The 15,466-nt window shown below is 44.2% G+C and overlaps 1 protein-coding gene across 1 annotated transcript in view; it reads right to left on the bottom strand.

Moving 5' to 3' along the window:
- The window catches only part of LOC124254995 (sucrase-isomaltase, intestinal-like), a 63,706-nt gene extending 52,487 nt beyond the window's left edge, over positions 1-11,219 (bottom strand). The window contains 5 exon segments of the mRNA XM_046688836.1: positions 79-191; positions 474-573; positions 1,325-1,496; positions 1,874-2,022; positions 9,988-11,219. Coding sequence (XP_046544792.1) covers positions 79-191; positions 474-573; positions 1,325-1,496; positions 1,874-2,022; positions 9,988-10,419 — 966 coding nt within the window. The 5' untranslated portion in view covers positions 10,420-11,219.
- Between the last annotated feature and the right edge of the window lie 4,247 nt (positions 11,220-15,466).

Raw genomic sequence — 15,466 nt, 5'->3', positions numbered from 1 at the left:
ACCACGCAGGCGGTCACACAATGCATGACGTAAAGGCCATTAAACACACTGTAAGCAATTTGCCTACTTTAGTCTTACCTGCGTGTACTGCTGAACAGCATTGTTGGCCGTACTCCCCATGAACACAAAGAAGTCAAGGATACCGCCAGTCGTACGATACGTCAGGCTGGGAGTGTCAGTGAAGGAATAATCTGTGAAAATAAATCTTTCATATTAATCATGGAATGTAAATTTTAGAATACCAGGAACAGTTACACAACGGTAATGTTAACCTTCCCGATTGGCAATTCCTAAAGACAGGTGAAGACAGTCTTTGTAACTGGTGCTTTTCGGTCATTGCTTCCCGTAATACATTTTTCTCTAGATGGAGAAGCTGCATATTTCTCCACAAAACATTTTGGGGCATCCAGCATATTCATCGATAAAACGGTTCTTGACAGACTTGAGACAAACTTGGTCCACTGTTGACGTACCTTGAGCGTTGCTGTTGAGTAAGAAAACGCCGTGAGAGTTACCGCCGTCATCCTCCACGCATATGTAGAAGGGGTGGACGCCGTACAGGTTGGACTGGGGCTAGACGTGGGTAAATCAGATTGGGTACAGGTGCATCAGATACGATAAATCATTGCTTATGGATATAGCCATGCTTAACAGACACAGGGTAAGTACGATACAGTGCAGGATACGGTGCACCACACAAGTCGAGGTGAAATTGGGTTTAACGTAGTGCTCATATGACGACGTGCATGCGTATGTGTATGTGCGGCTTTTGTACTAGCCCAGACTTAAGCTGGTTTTATAGTGCTAGCCCACTGAGACACCATGCCGCAGTGAAGCATGAATACCCCACTCAGACACATTATACTGACTCCGAGCCGACAATTCCTTGTCGGACTATGCCGAGCGCCAGGCAGGAACCAACAAATACCATATTTTATATTCGTCTTTTGGTATTACGCGGTCGGGGATCGAACCCGCAACCTTCCGCTCTCCGGGCGGACGCTCTAACCACTACACCACGGAGGCGGTCGACATATAGCCAGCCAACACATAACCTACATGATGTGGTCGGAACCTGACACCCCAACGCAAGCCCCCAAGAAAAAAAGAAAATATTTTATACATCAAAATAAATTTTTTTTACATACAATAAAATATAATTATTTATGACAATAAGATAAAATATGTTTATTTTTTATAAAGTAAAATGAAACCGATTCAACTACTGGAATTTAACAAAAAAATGAAAAACATATTATGGAAGGCGACTTATGAGTGAAATATTCACTGATTTAATGGTTGCTGAGAAAACTCAGAAACTCACAGTCTGCCACGGGGGCTGATCACGTGACCACATCGGCCACGTTTTAGTGAGGTCATGTTTGAAGGACTTGTGATGGTTCTCGCCAAGTCCATACACCTTGTCCGAAGGGAGGCGAGTGGCGATCTGCAGAAACTGGTCCGAGAACGTCAGTCCCCCAACGCCCGTGTCCCAGCTGAATAACAGTAGATACAATAGGGATATAGGCCATGATAACAGCAAAGCTCCTGCAAAAAGAAACTGTTAGGCTGCAGATCTAACGTAGTAGAAGAGTATTGGAAGGACATGAACAGAGGATAGATGTTCTGTAAGCGTACATCTATCTGATAGAATCGACTTTTATTCAAGGTGACACTCCGACATTTTAAAAAGACTACACTGAATGTATAATTTGTTCTTCAAAAAGCTGTGTCGATGGGGTAATCAAGGCGTTCCCCCGTGACCCAAATGTGGAATTTTGCTGCCGAAAACCCCAATCCCTCTCAACAGTTCTAACCAATCGATGAGCTCATTGACGTTCACTGATACGCAATGCCAAGGTCACCGACTCACATGACTTTGCCTGTTGCCTTCCTGATGACTTGAAAGGCGAAGGTGTCCCGGTTTGTGATGACGACGTTGTACTTGGCGTCTGCCGCCTTGGTTGACGGCAGGTTGAGGTTCACGGGGACCTTGTAGCGGGGGGAGTTGGGGTCATCGATCTGAGAAGTAACAAATACATGCAACCAGTAGCCAATCAAATGTTGTCATTTGTGACAGACTGCACTGATTGGGAACGAAAGGCACACCATTAGCGGGTCACTAATACTAATTCACTTTGTCTTGATATTTTGATTTTTTGAGTGCATTTGTTACTCAACGACACAGTAAGAAATATTCCACCTTTGGATGTGGCGTATTAAGAAGTGGTATTGTGGGGAATGTTTCCAGAGTATGTATTATAACAGACAGTGATAACTGAGGATACATCGGAACAAGTTAACGTGCAGTCACCAAGTAATGAGTGAGTTTAGTTTTACGCCGCTTTTAGCAATATTTCAGACATGCCATGACGTTTTAACCACCAGGCTCCCACCGCCCTTTGGCACCAACTAAAGTCACAGAACCTGACAACCCGATTTAATCACCTCGGATGCTGGGCATGGAGCGCTTGGCACCAAATATACCGGAACCCGGTACGATGTGGGATGAAAAGATGTTTTAGACGTCTGCCAATCAGGAGAAACACGGGAGCGGTGGGGTAGCCTAGTGGTTAAAGCGTTGGCTCGTGACGCCGAAGACCCGGGTTCGAATCCCCACATGGGTACAATGTGTGAAGCCCATTTCTGGTGTCCCCCCGCCGTGATGTTGCTGGAATATTGCTAAAAGAGGCGTAAAACCAAACTCAGTCAGTCAGGAGAAACACACAATCACAGGTATTGTATTGACTTTCGGAGTAAACCCACAGAAATGCTTCCAGTGATAATCAACGGTGAATGTGTTGAGACAGTGTCGGAGTAAGTATCTGGGAACCTTCATTGACTCTAAGCTGAACTGGAACTCTAACACTGAAGCCCTATACAAAAAGTGTCAACAACGTCTTCATCTCATGCGTAAACTGAGATCTTTTAATGTTAACCCATCTGTGATGTCATCTCTTTATGTAGCATTTATTCAGAGTATTTTAACATTTTCCTTCCATTGTTGGTACGGGTCTCTCTCAGTTCATCTCAAATCTAAAATAGACAAAATTGTTAACACTGAAAGTAAAATCGCTGGAGTCAGATTTGAATGTTTATCATCAATATATGAACGGCAAATCGTGAATCAAGCTGTCAAAATTATATGACCCAACTCACTACTCAAATTCGGAATACAACCTCCTCCCTTCAGGCCGCCGCTACAAAGTTCCAATTGTGAAAACTAAGAGAGCCCGTACATCCTTTATTCCAAGTTCCATATGTCTTTTAAACAAATGTGAAGATACCTAAATCAATGAATTTATGTAAATATGTTTGGTATCTCTCTAATGTGCCAGTAGCTCTGCTGATGTAACACGAATTCCTGAAACGGCATTAAAGTATTCTTCTTCTATTCTGTTCTATTCTTCTATTCTAAACTAGAAACATGGTCAGGCCCAATCAGAGCACGCCCAAGGGACAAAACTCTGCTCTGCTAGTTGCAACATAATATGACAGGAGGGTCTGATCCCTAAAAATACGTCAATGGCCCAAAATACCAACATCTAACACTGTCACACAGTCACTAAATAAACAGGATTAGAATAATATTGGTGTCAACTACAAAACCTCACGGGTCACCTTCGGTAGGTTTCCAACTTAAACGGGGCAATGTATGCGCGCGTACACGTGTCCGGGAAGTTTCAGATCACAGCCAGTGTCTCCCTTTGTGGACGCTAGGAATTGTTTAAATAATATCACATTGCATGAATAACAAGAGGGCCACCGTCTGTCATATCGAGTAAACAACTGGAGAATTGTTTTGCCGATTTGGGTCACACGCATACAACCTGTCAATATCCGGGTTAGAATTGGTCTCCAGCAACCCATGCTTGTCGTAAGAGGCGACTAACGGGATCGGGTAGTCAGCTCGCTGACTTAGTTGACACGTCATCGTATCCCAATGGCACAGGTCGCTTGTACTCAGCTGGATCATGCCCCAGTTTAACACAGTTACCCTAATGGGACACAGCATACTGGCTCCGGGAATTGTTTTATCCCGAGTGACAGGCAGGGTATAAATAAGTACTATCTTTTAACGTGGTATGGTATAAGGTGATAGGATCGAACCGCCAGGAACGTGCTCTCCAGGCACAAACAGAAACAGCTGCCATCATATCATTGCTTCATTTTGATCCTCTTTGGTGCTCTGCACTTCAGTACGTGAGTGATAGCTATCCTCGTTGTTTCGGGGTGGCTTGGGGTGGTGAGGTAGCCTAGTGGTTAAAGCGTTCGCTCGTCACGCCGAAGACCCGGTTTCGATTCCCCACTTGGGTACAATGTATGAAGCCCGTTTCTGGTGTCCCCCGTCGTGATATTACTGGAATATTGCTAAAGCGGTGTAAAACTAGACTAAACTCACTCACTCACTCGGGGTGGCGTGTATCGAACTCGAGGCACGATGACTTAAGGACAGTCGAGTTAAACACTGAAATAACCCGATCTACAGTTTCTTTGGCGAACTGGGAACTTAATCTGCCCCTCTATACCTACGTATGAGTGGGTGAGTGAGTGAACGAGATAAACTCCGCTGTCAAAAGGTTTCTAGAACCTTCTACTGTCGTCATGACTATGTATGAAGGCAAGCCTGAGATGAAGCTTGGAGTTTAATACTATAGAGACGGATCTCGGATCCAAACCTGTCATAACTTACATTTTCACCTGTAATTTTAGTAATTTTCAGTAATTTTATTTTATCTATTTTATCTTATTTTATCTAAACATCATCATCTATGAGTCAGTTTGGTTTATCGACGACATTAACATTCCAGTTAAGTAACGCCATGACCGCATTACTAAAGTTAAAGTGAGGCGTTTCAGGTTTACAGTAAGTGTGTTTAGTTTTACGCGGCACTCAGCAATATTCCAGCTATATGGTGGCGGTCTGTAAATAATCGAGTCTGGACCAGACAATCCAATGATCAACAGCATGAGCATCGATCTACGAAATTAGGAAATGTGTGAATCAAGTCATCGAGCCTGACCACCCAATCCCGTGAGTCGCCTCTTACGGCAAGCATGGGTTTCTGAAGACCAATTCTAATTCACGGGTCTTTCAGGTGTATAACTTTGAAAGTACTGGAGATGATTACAGGTGCAGACAGACCTAGAAACATCTTGGATCCGAGGGGGCGGTGGGGTGGCTTAATGGTTAAAGCGTTGGCTCGTCACACCGAAGACCCGGGTTCGAATCCTTAATCGTCTCGTTTGAAATATAGAAACAACGTACCTGGTACGATGGTTCATTACAAATATTTAACTATCATTGTACAAATCTGAACTTGCCACATCCCGCGAGGCAAATAGTACACATGTTTATCATTTTTATCATTGTACTAATACCCAACAGCTTTTACTTACCCATATTTGAAAATTTTCCGGACTCCACCAAAAAGTTGTTTAAGAAACTATCATCATTGAAAACGCAAAAGTTGTTATCTGTCGCGGCGGGGTGAAACCGCAGAAACGGAACAGCCAGTCATGGCGGGGGACATCTCAAAATCTATTCCGGGAGACCTGTCGGTTCCTCGTCCGTCGTAGTGTCATAGTCACGACTTAAAGGGATGACAAGTGGTGCCACAGTTGCCTGTTGTAAGCCATCCCGAGACCAGTAACCTTGTTCAATGACGTTAGCTACCTTGTTGACACAGTTTTGCCAAGTTTCAGTCGTGATTTTGTTAAGGGATTCCTTAACCAAAACCTCTACGTCACGTAATCTAAAAGTTGTGTTTGATCTGGCAACATCTCCTTTGACAATACCCCATATCATTTCAATGGGGTTAAGGTCACAGTGATAGGGTGGAAGTCGCAGAATATCGTGACCCTTACTTTTTATGTAACTGTCAACTTTGTAGAAAGGTTCACCTTTGTGGGTTTTTATGATCTCATATAGCTGAGGCTTCGTTGCCTTTGAAGGCCGTGCGATCTGAAATTTGTCGAGCCATGATATCATATCACCTTTTCGACTGTTCGATGTCGGGGCTTTACTGTCGGGGTCCTGCACGCTGTGGTATGGGGCATTGTCCATTACGATAAAAGACTTCTCTGGTAGAGCTGGTACCAACTTGTTTTTAACCCAATCGAGGAAAACCGTACCATTCATCTCGGAATGGTAGTCTCTGTTATCTGTGGACTTTGCCCTGAATACCAAGTCGCAGCCTGGGAGAAAGCCTTTGCTGGAGCAACCAGCATGGAGAATGATTAGTCTCTCTCCTTTCCCTAGAGGCAGCTTTCTACGTGACGCCTTATCACCCCCATCGGGTACCCACTGACTGCTGGCAGTGTGCGAGGCATTGACCCAGGTCTCGTCCAAGTACAATGGCTCGAACCCTTCCTCGCGCTTTTTCTTTATAACCCTGAGAAAATTATTTCTCAATCAGCGATATCAGGGCGTTCACAGAGTACTGACCTATTCTCCCCCGACATTTTCTTACAACGATACCCAAAAGAGTGTAAGAGACGCCAGAGTGTGTACTTTGATACTCTGAGGTTGTGTTCTTGCTTCAAACGCTTTTTTTAAATTTTCAGCGACATGTATTTGTTTTCAGAATAGAGCTTGTTGATAGACTGCCATACAAGGTTCTTTTGAAAGTGGTCCAAATGTTTTAATTTGTGTGATTTTGACACGACCCCTACCTGCTTCGCATCACCCTCACAATGTTTGTGGTGGGGTCCGGAAAATTTTCAAGTATATGAAAGCTGTTGGGTATTAGTAAATGATAAACATGTGTACTATTTATATTTATGTGGCAATTTTGTACAATGATAAAGTGTGCAATTCATCGGTCCGTTTCTGACTCAAACGGACTGAAATTTTGTAATTACAACACACCTATCTGATTATTTGATTAACATTTTTGTAGAAACCAGCACAACTGTCGTTTTCTACGGAGTATTTGAAACGATCGAAAATACGTTATGGATATATTTCAGTGAGTGAGTGAGTTTAGTTTTACGCCGCACTCAGCAATATTCCAGCTATATAGCGTCGGTCTGTGAGGTGAGGTGAGGTGAAATTGGGTTTAACGTCGTGCTTGAGAATATTTCGCTCATATGACGACGTGCATGCGTGTGTATGTGTATGCGCGGCTGCTTGTACTAGCCCAGACTGAAGCTTGTTTTATAGTGCTAACCCACTGAGATACCATGCCGCAGTGAAGCATGAATACCCCACTCAGACACAGTATACTGACTCCGAGCCGACCAGTCCTTGTTGTACCCATTTATGCCGAGCGCCAGACAGGGACCAACAAGTACCATATTTTAACGTCTTTTGGTATGACGAGGTCGGGGATTGAACCCGCGACCTTCCGCTCTCCGGGTGGACGCTCTAACCACTACACCACGGAGGCGGTCGGCGGCGGTCTGTAAATAATCGAGTCTGGACCAGACAATCCAGTGATCAACAGAATGAACATCGATCTACGCAATTGGGATCCGATGGCATGACCACCCGATCCCGTTAGTCGCCTCTTACGACAAGCATGGGTTACTGAAGATCAATTTCAGAATACTCATGATGTTGATCACTGGATTGTCTGGTTTCGAATAGATTAATTACAGACTACCGCGATATACAAGGAATATTGCTGAGTGCGTATACAAACAAACAAACAAACAAACACATACAATTTAACAAGTGCGAAGATGTTAATTTGGTTGAGTATATAAGAATGGAACATTTGTTTCTACTTTGCCCCGTACGGTTCAATATCGCATACAGCCTAGTCTCGTCCCATTCGACGACACTCGCCTTTTCCGTCACCAGGCGCTTTGTGGTCACGAATTGCCCTCCTCACGCAAGGATGGGATTATATGTGACAATTTTAGTCTGTTGTTCAGTGAAATTCCACAGCAGATCAAAAGTGATATTTGAAATTACTATTGACTTCCTCCCCGAACGTGAATGTGAGTACCTTGGTGAGAATACCTTTATACCTCGTTTAAAGGGCAAAGTCGAATATAATGTGACAGCGCTGTTGGTGATTTACGGTTCCAGCAAGACTGAGGTACTCTGAGCTGTTTGATGTAAATAACAGTCTGGCTGAAATCGACACGTCGCAAGTTTGTTTGATGAGCTGCATAGCATTATCGGCTTTCAAAAGATTTCCTCTTCTTTTCATTAGCTTTTATTTGTAGAAACGATCGTAGATGAAAAAACCCTACTCTATTCATTATCAGGCGACGTTTTTCAGTTTGTCAGTATAATGCACTCAAGCCAGTCGACTGCAGATTGCATACTTGCCACGAATCACGTATTCATAAGTGCGAGGCGCGGTGCAAAAATAGACACAATACATATTTCACGTGCATCTCGCTGAGGCGACATTGTGTTCTCAAAGCAAGCATGGACTCTCAAGCATCTTGTTAAATACGACTATCAAACCAATGCTTGGTGTTCAGTACTCGAATCAGTAGTCTGTGTCACAGTCCTTGAACCACACTATTTCCATTCTGGCCACCCCTTTCTGCAATGCTAAAGCCCTAAATGATGCAAGTCGACATTTCCTCAGGAAGAGGTCCAGATCTGCTCAGGTTCCGATTCTCCCTTTTCACTGGGGCTCCTTTTCAATTTCAAGGGAACTGTTTGTATCTATCTATCTATCTATCTATATTATTCAGAGACTAACCGTTAGTCTAGATGTTCAGGTGTTTTTGACTTTAGCCATTGCTTGAATACCTACGGGTCAGATCACTATGCATCTGGAAGTCCAAACTGACCATCTGAAGTACGGACACAGGTCCTCCAGAGCTAACAGTACATAGCTTTCCATTCACGTCACTTCCTTGCCTTCTAGGCCTTTTAAGTATTTTATAATAATTTATTCATATTTTTCGGCTTGTCGCAGTGAATGTTAAGTGCAGCGGTATGTAAATGTGCAAGAATGTCTAAAGCAGGGGTACAGTCAGTCCATTCATCTGTTGTGAGACATGAAGGAGGCACGCTCGTCAACGCTGTCATGTATGAAATGTTCTGGCACAGGTTCAGCGACATTAAAGAAGCATTGTTCTGGCTAACACGCTCATACCTGGGCGTGTTTGTTTGTTGTTTAACGCCACACTCAGCAATATTCCAGCTGTATGGCGGCCGTTGGCGAGTGTGATAGAAAGCAAAGTTAACCTAGGCCTGTCCTCTTGAAAATGGAAATTATTTGGTGACTGTCTGTTTCTTTAACGCCGCTCTAGATATCCCCCTTTGTGAAACCCCCGAGCACCATATAACATTGACAAAGCACGAAGGGGCGGTCGGTAGTATCATAGGATCGAGTATGCAGTATTTCACACAATTTGGTGTTTTTTAGTTCAACAAAGATTTTGATTCAATTTTAACCTTTCACTTTTTGTATTTTCTGGAACATGGGTTTTTCTAACCCTGTGCCCTAGCAACATCAGATTGTATGCCATGTTATCCGAGGGAGGCAAGTGCTCAACGACACAGTAAGCTCGCAGTTAATCCCAGCTGTATCGCGGTGACCTGGAATACATGGGTCGCTTGTGGAGGTTGGTGACTGACATCATTAACTGTCCATGCAGTTTATATATTCCGCTGCAACTGTAATTTTCAGCCATATTATGAGTGAACATTGTTTTACGACGCTTTTAGAAATATTCCAGCTATATTAATATAGGGGAAGCCTGAAATGGGTACAATACATATTGTACCAATGTGGGAAATCGAACCCGGTGTTTCGGCAAGACGAGCGAACCCTTTAACCACTGGGCCACCCCACAGCCAGAACCTGTGCCAGAGCCATATTGCTAATTAGCCATGTAGTAGAAGCGCAACGTCGCCATATCAGCCTGTTCGTATTCATACCCAACTTAGCTATATTGTGTAGTTGAAGGTGGGTATTTGTTGTGACATCGGACATATTTAATGACTCATTGTCACAAATGATATTCAAGAATCTGTATAACCACATATACATTCAGCCATTAACTACTTACCGTAAACCTAAGAATATTTTCATCCCTCATTTGTACTTCAAATACAGCTGAATTAATGTCACCTCCGAAAGGGGCTTTCCCCTTCTGTTTCAGGAACGCCTTGAACCCTAGGGGGGTGTCCTCAGTGCCCGTCACAGAATACCCGTACCCGTCCAGGGGGAAGTGGCAATCGGGCCCTCCCTGGCCCGACCCGGCGAAAATACAGTTCCTGGCCTCACAGCTCTCCTTCGTCACCTGCTCAAGGCCATTCTCCGCCTCTGGGAAACAGTCCAGTCGCTGGGCCTCGGGATTTGTGGGGAGCCCTCCTGGCACAACCTCATCCCCCGTGTCCGATGGACGGGTGAGATAGTATGCTGTGGGTGCTATGATTGCAACAGCCACCACTATCACAGATAGGATGATGACAATACGTTTTTTGCTGAGGTTTGTCATGATTTCTTATAAGATATGTTTTTCTCACTTTCGATCCAGAGGAATTATCACGTTCACGATAAATCCGATTCTGATTCACATGTCTGCTACCCAGTCCGACCAACACTGACCATCTCTCGGTGTCCTGAGGTAAAGAGGGTGTCGAACCGACTTATCACAAGGACCCTGACACTGCTGTAGGTGCAGCGCCGCCTCTACCCGTTGCTACTGTGTAGTGCTTTAGCGGGTGGTCTGTGCTGTGCTCTAACGGGTGCTCCACTGCTGTGGCCTTGCGGGTGCTCCCTCGTAGTGCCCTGCTCTTGTGAGTGGTCCACTGTAGTGCACTTAGGGGTCTCCAGAGTAGTGCCCTTGGGGCTCTTCCAGAGTTGTGCTCTCGTGGGTGCAAGCTGTGCTCTTTTGAAACAGAACCGTCTCAAAAAGACCAAACCATGTTGACAGCTTTATCTCCTTCAAATACTTATTTCTTTTTTGTACTTGTTTTTTTCGCACAAAGGCAACACTTAAAGGTCTTAAAGGAAAATACAGAACAGGTATTGACCTCGTTGTAATCTGAGACTTCGTACACTTGAAGGACTGAAGCCTTGGGTCAGCAGACCCTTGTAGACTTGGTAAACGGATATAAGACAAATATTGTATGTGGCCCTCAGATCATGGTTGTTTGCCTTGTGATAAATATTACATGTAACGAAACAGTCAGTGTGTACGCTGCTTCAGACCCAATGCATATCTCCGCGTCGCTTCACCTTGACATACATTATGACACATGGTAACAGAGCGGTGTATACACACTGTACTCGTACTGGGGTCTGTCGTAAGACTTCCCAGAATAACAACGCATTAGACAGTAGTGGCGGATGTTAGCAGATGCGAGCTGCTTCATAAACAGGATCTGTCGCGTGTCCGTCTCAGCTGATGTTAACACACCTCTACATCTGTCGTAAACTGCCACAAAACAACACCGTGAAGAATTCAGGTTATAATAGACCCTAGCAACCTGTACTGGTCGTACGTGAGTTTAGTTTTACGCCGCACTCAGCAATATTCCAGCTATATGGCGGCGGTCTGTAAATAATCGAGTCTGGATCAGACAATCCAGTGATCAACAGCATGAGAATCGATTTGCGCAATTGGGAACCGATGACATGTGTCAACCAAGTCAGCGGGCCTGACCACCCGATCCCGTTAGTCGCCTCTTACGACAAGCATGGGTTACTGAAGATCAATATTCTAACCCGGACCTTCACGGGTAGTAGCTTAGTGGTTAAAGCGTTCACTCGTCACGCCGAGGTGAGTGAGTGAGTTTAGTTTTAAGCCGCTTTGAGCAATACTCCAGCAGTGTCACCAGAAATGGGATTCACACACTGTGCCCATGTGGGGAATTAAACCTGGGTCTTCGGCGTGACGAGCGAAGACCCGGTTCGATTCCCCACATGGGTACACTGTACGAAGGAATGTAATGGTGTCCCCCCGGCGTGAAGATAGTTAAAAGCCGCATAACATAAACTCACTCACTCAGTTGATTTAGCTCACCTTACCCCGATGGCGTTGGCTGTCGCTCCTTGCATCAGTCCCTGGTTCATCTGTTCCAACTTCAATCATTTACAAATCGTCGTCATATAGTTGGAATATTCCTGAGTAACAATTTAATAAGCAAAAAAATTGAATAGTAGCATGATAACCATGTATTTTCATCTTTACTCGATGTATGTCTAACTCAAGGCACATGTTATGCACGACACATATGTAGTATGTACAGAAAAAATAGTTAATTTTGATACTACATTACTACGTGAACTCATGTTTGGAGGAAGCTGTCCTTACAAAAAATTGGTGAAATTGGGGAACAGTATTCAAGTTATGAAATACACAATGCCATTTTAGAAAGTGGCCAAATGTAACATATGTTATATTTGGGATTACACTTTCTTAGTAAAGTACAGATTCTTGTACTTTTTGGGTTGAGTCCCATCCGCGGTGGCTGAGCCGTCTAGGCGTCTGACTTTGTGTGCTGGCGATTAGGTGCCTGACTCTGAGGGTGTGGGTTCGAATCCTGGATGGGACTCAACCCAAAAAGTACTAGAATTTGTACTTTACTAAAAAAGTGTCATCCCAAATATAACATATGTTACAGTATTCAAGTTATATCACGGGGCATAGGCGGATCCAGAGGTGTGTGTGTGTGTGTGTGTGTGTGTGTGTGTGTGTGTGTGTGTGTGTAGGGGTGCGCACCTACACTTTCGTCCTGAAAGTTTGACACACCTTGTCTTTGTCATTGTGTCCCGATGCAACCTCACCTGTACTAACCAGGGAATTTGTCTACGTATATTATGATAAATTCGGTACCAGAATTATTAGTAGTACGCCGGGATTAGCTCTGATCATGTTTCTAGGTTTGTCAGCACGTTACTGCTCCATAGATTCACCATAGTGGTAACCGTCCATACCCTGCATCACTTCGGGCTTTCCTCCCACAACAAACAGACCCGCCGCAATATATACACGCAGCTTAAACATAAAAAGAAACATGTTAAAATAATGCTAATACTTGTAAAATATATATATCCTTCTTTTTCACCTGCGTAACATCACATGTACAATATTTCGTCATCTTTGTGGTAAGCAAATTCAATGTTATTTATTGTTATTACATCCAACTCGAGATTAATGATATAAATTCACATCAGAGATTCGCCGAGAAGCCATGTTGTGTAAACACAATACATACACCACGACAGGGCCCCGGGAGTGTCTGTATAACGATGCAGGACATGTTAACATTCGTGTACTGACAACCCCGTACCTTCAGCTACGTGCGGTATGGCGATGCAGTTATAACCGCTCAGGTTTGCCAGCAGTGTAGTGATTTACACACCTTGCATGCCTGTGAAGTTGTTCAGCGTTTCCCTGTTCAGGGAGACGGTGCGTGACAATTCACATGCAGGCATCTCCAGTGAATTAAGCCATCCGTATTTTTATCGTGTCTCATCACCAACCTCAAACAGCCAGGGGGCTCAATAGCGGGCGGGAGAAAAATAAAGTAAAACGACATATTTTAATGATTGTGTAACCTATTATTCATGAAATCTTAAAATTTAGACCACTTGGTGAAAGTCTTTAAATAATTTATGATGTTGATCTAGTCTCTTTGCTTCGGACTGACTGACTGACTGAGTTTGGTTTTACGCCACTTTTAGCAATATTCCAGCAACATCACGGCGGGGGACACCAGAAATGGGCTTCACACTTTGTGCCCATGTGGGCATTCGAACCCGGGTCTTCGGCGTGACCAGCCAACGCTTAGGCTACCCCACCGCCCCCTTTGCTTCGGAAACAAGTTGTTAGATTTGGAGGAAGAACTAAAAAGCTACCTATACCTGTTTTTATGATTTGTTTGTTTGTTGTTTAACGCCACACTCAGCAATATTCCAGCTATATGGCGGGGTCTGTGAAAAAGCAAGTCTGGAACAGACAACCCAGTGATCAACAGCATGAGCATCATGTACTATTCCTTTCCCCGTAAACATATATCCATTCATATCTTAAGGTACGTTCAATAAATAAATACTGTATGTTATAACACCTTTTGAACGGTTCTCAAATAACAACAAAACACAATGCAATACAAATTATGTATTTCTTCGTGGTTGTAATCGTCACATGAAACCAGGAGATAGACTACATCTTGTACACATCCACTCGCCAAATATTCACAACAAAATATATCATTCGCACCTTCAGAACATGGTGGTGGTGGTGGTGGAATTGGGTTTAACGTCGTGCTTGAGAATATTTCGCTCATATGACGACGTGCATGCGTGTGTATGTGTATGTGCGGCTGCTTGTACTAGCCCAGACTGAAGCTGGTTTTATAATGCTAGCCCACTGAGATACCATGCCGTAGTGAAGCATGAATACCCCACTCACACACATTATACTGACTCTGAGCCGACCAATCCTTGTTGTACCCATTAATGCCGAGCGCCAGGGAGGGACCAACAAGTACCATATTTTAACGTCTTTTGGTATGACGCGGTCGGGGATTGAACCCGCGACCTTCCGCACTCCGGGTGGACGCTCTAACCACTACACCACGGAGGCGGTCTTTCAGAACATGAGACAGATGACTTTGAATAAAGTAAGTGAGTATGGTTTTACGCCGTTTGTCAGGGTGAGGTGCACCAGAAATGATTCAATCATTCCATAAAGTGAGTGAGTATGGTTTTACGCCGCTTTTATCAATATTCCAGCAATATCACGGCGAGAGACACCAGAAAAAGGCTTCACACGTTGTACCCATGTGGGGAATCGAAGCTGGGTCTTCGGCGTGGCGTGACGAGCGAACGCTTTAATCACTAGGCTACCCCACCGCCCCTATACCAGAAAGTGATCACAGACCTAAGACTCACAGTGTATAAAGTGTATAATGAAAGAAAGGGGGGAGACGCTCAGTAGTCTTGTTTCACATAGCTGTCTTGGAATTAACATTCCATACATCAGGGTGTCGTTGTACAGAGCGATAAGGGCATACCTTAACATGGACTTACGTCGTAGTGCTAAGATTGCTTTAAACGACGGCACCCAGAACAGTTTCTCTACACCAATCTTTAGAACTGTACAAGTAATGCATATGTCTGACAACACCAGTGAGTTTGTGTTGGGACTTCACCATTCAAATTCCCCACATAGGCAAAATGTGTGAAGGCCATTTCTGGTGTAAAACCAGCTCGCTCACACTACAATAAGCCATATAAAGAACACCACGCCAGTGAGTGAGTGTAGTGGAGTTTGGATCCAACCAACCTGAGGCTGAGTGAGTGAGTTTGGTTCTACCCAGCAATAGCAATATTCCAGCAATATCACGGCGGGGAACACCAGAAATGGGCTTCACACATTGTACCCATGTGGGGAATCGAACCCCGGTCTTCCGCGTGACGAGCGAATGCTTTAACCACTAGGCTACCCCACAGTCCCCCTGAGGCTGAAGATGGATCATCCAACACTACATGGGAACCATGAACAGAACTGCTGGTGACAGTTATTGGAGAAA

This window comes from Haliotis rubra, unplaced genomic scaffold (genome assembly GCF_003918875.1).
Source record: "Haliotis rubra isolate DU_JTF1 unplaced genomic scaffold, ASM391887v1 Scf59, whole genome shotgun sequence".
NCBI lineage: Eukaryota > Metazoa > Mollusca > Gastropoda > Lepetellida > Haliotidae > Haliotis > Haliotis rubra.
This window is presented reverse-complemented; position numbering and strand designations above follow the sequence as displayed.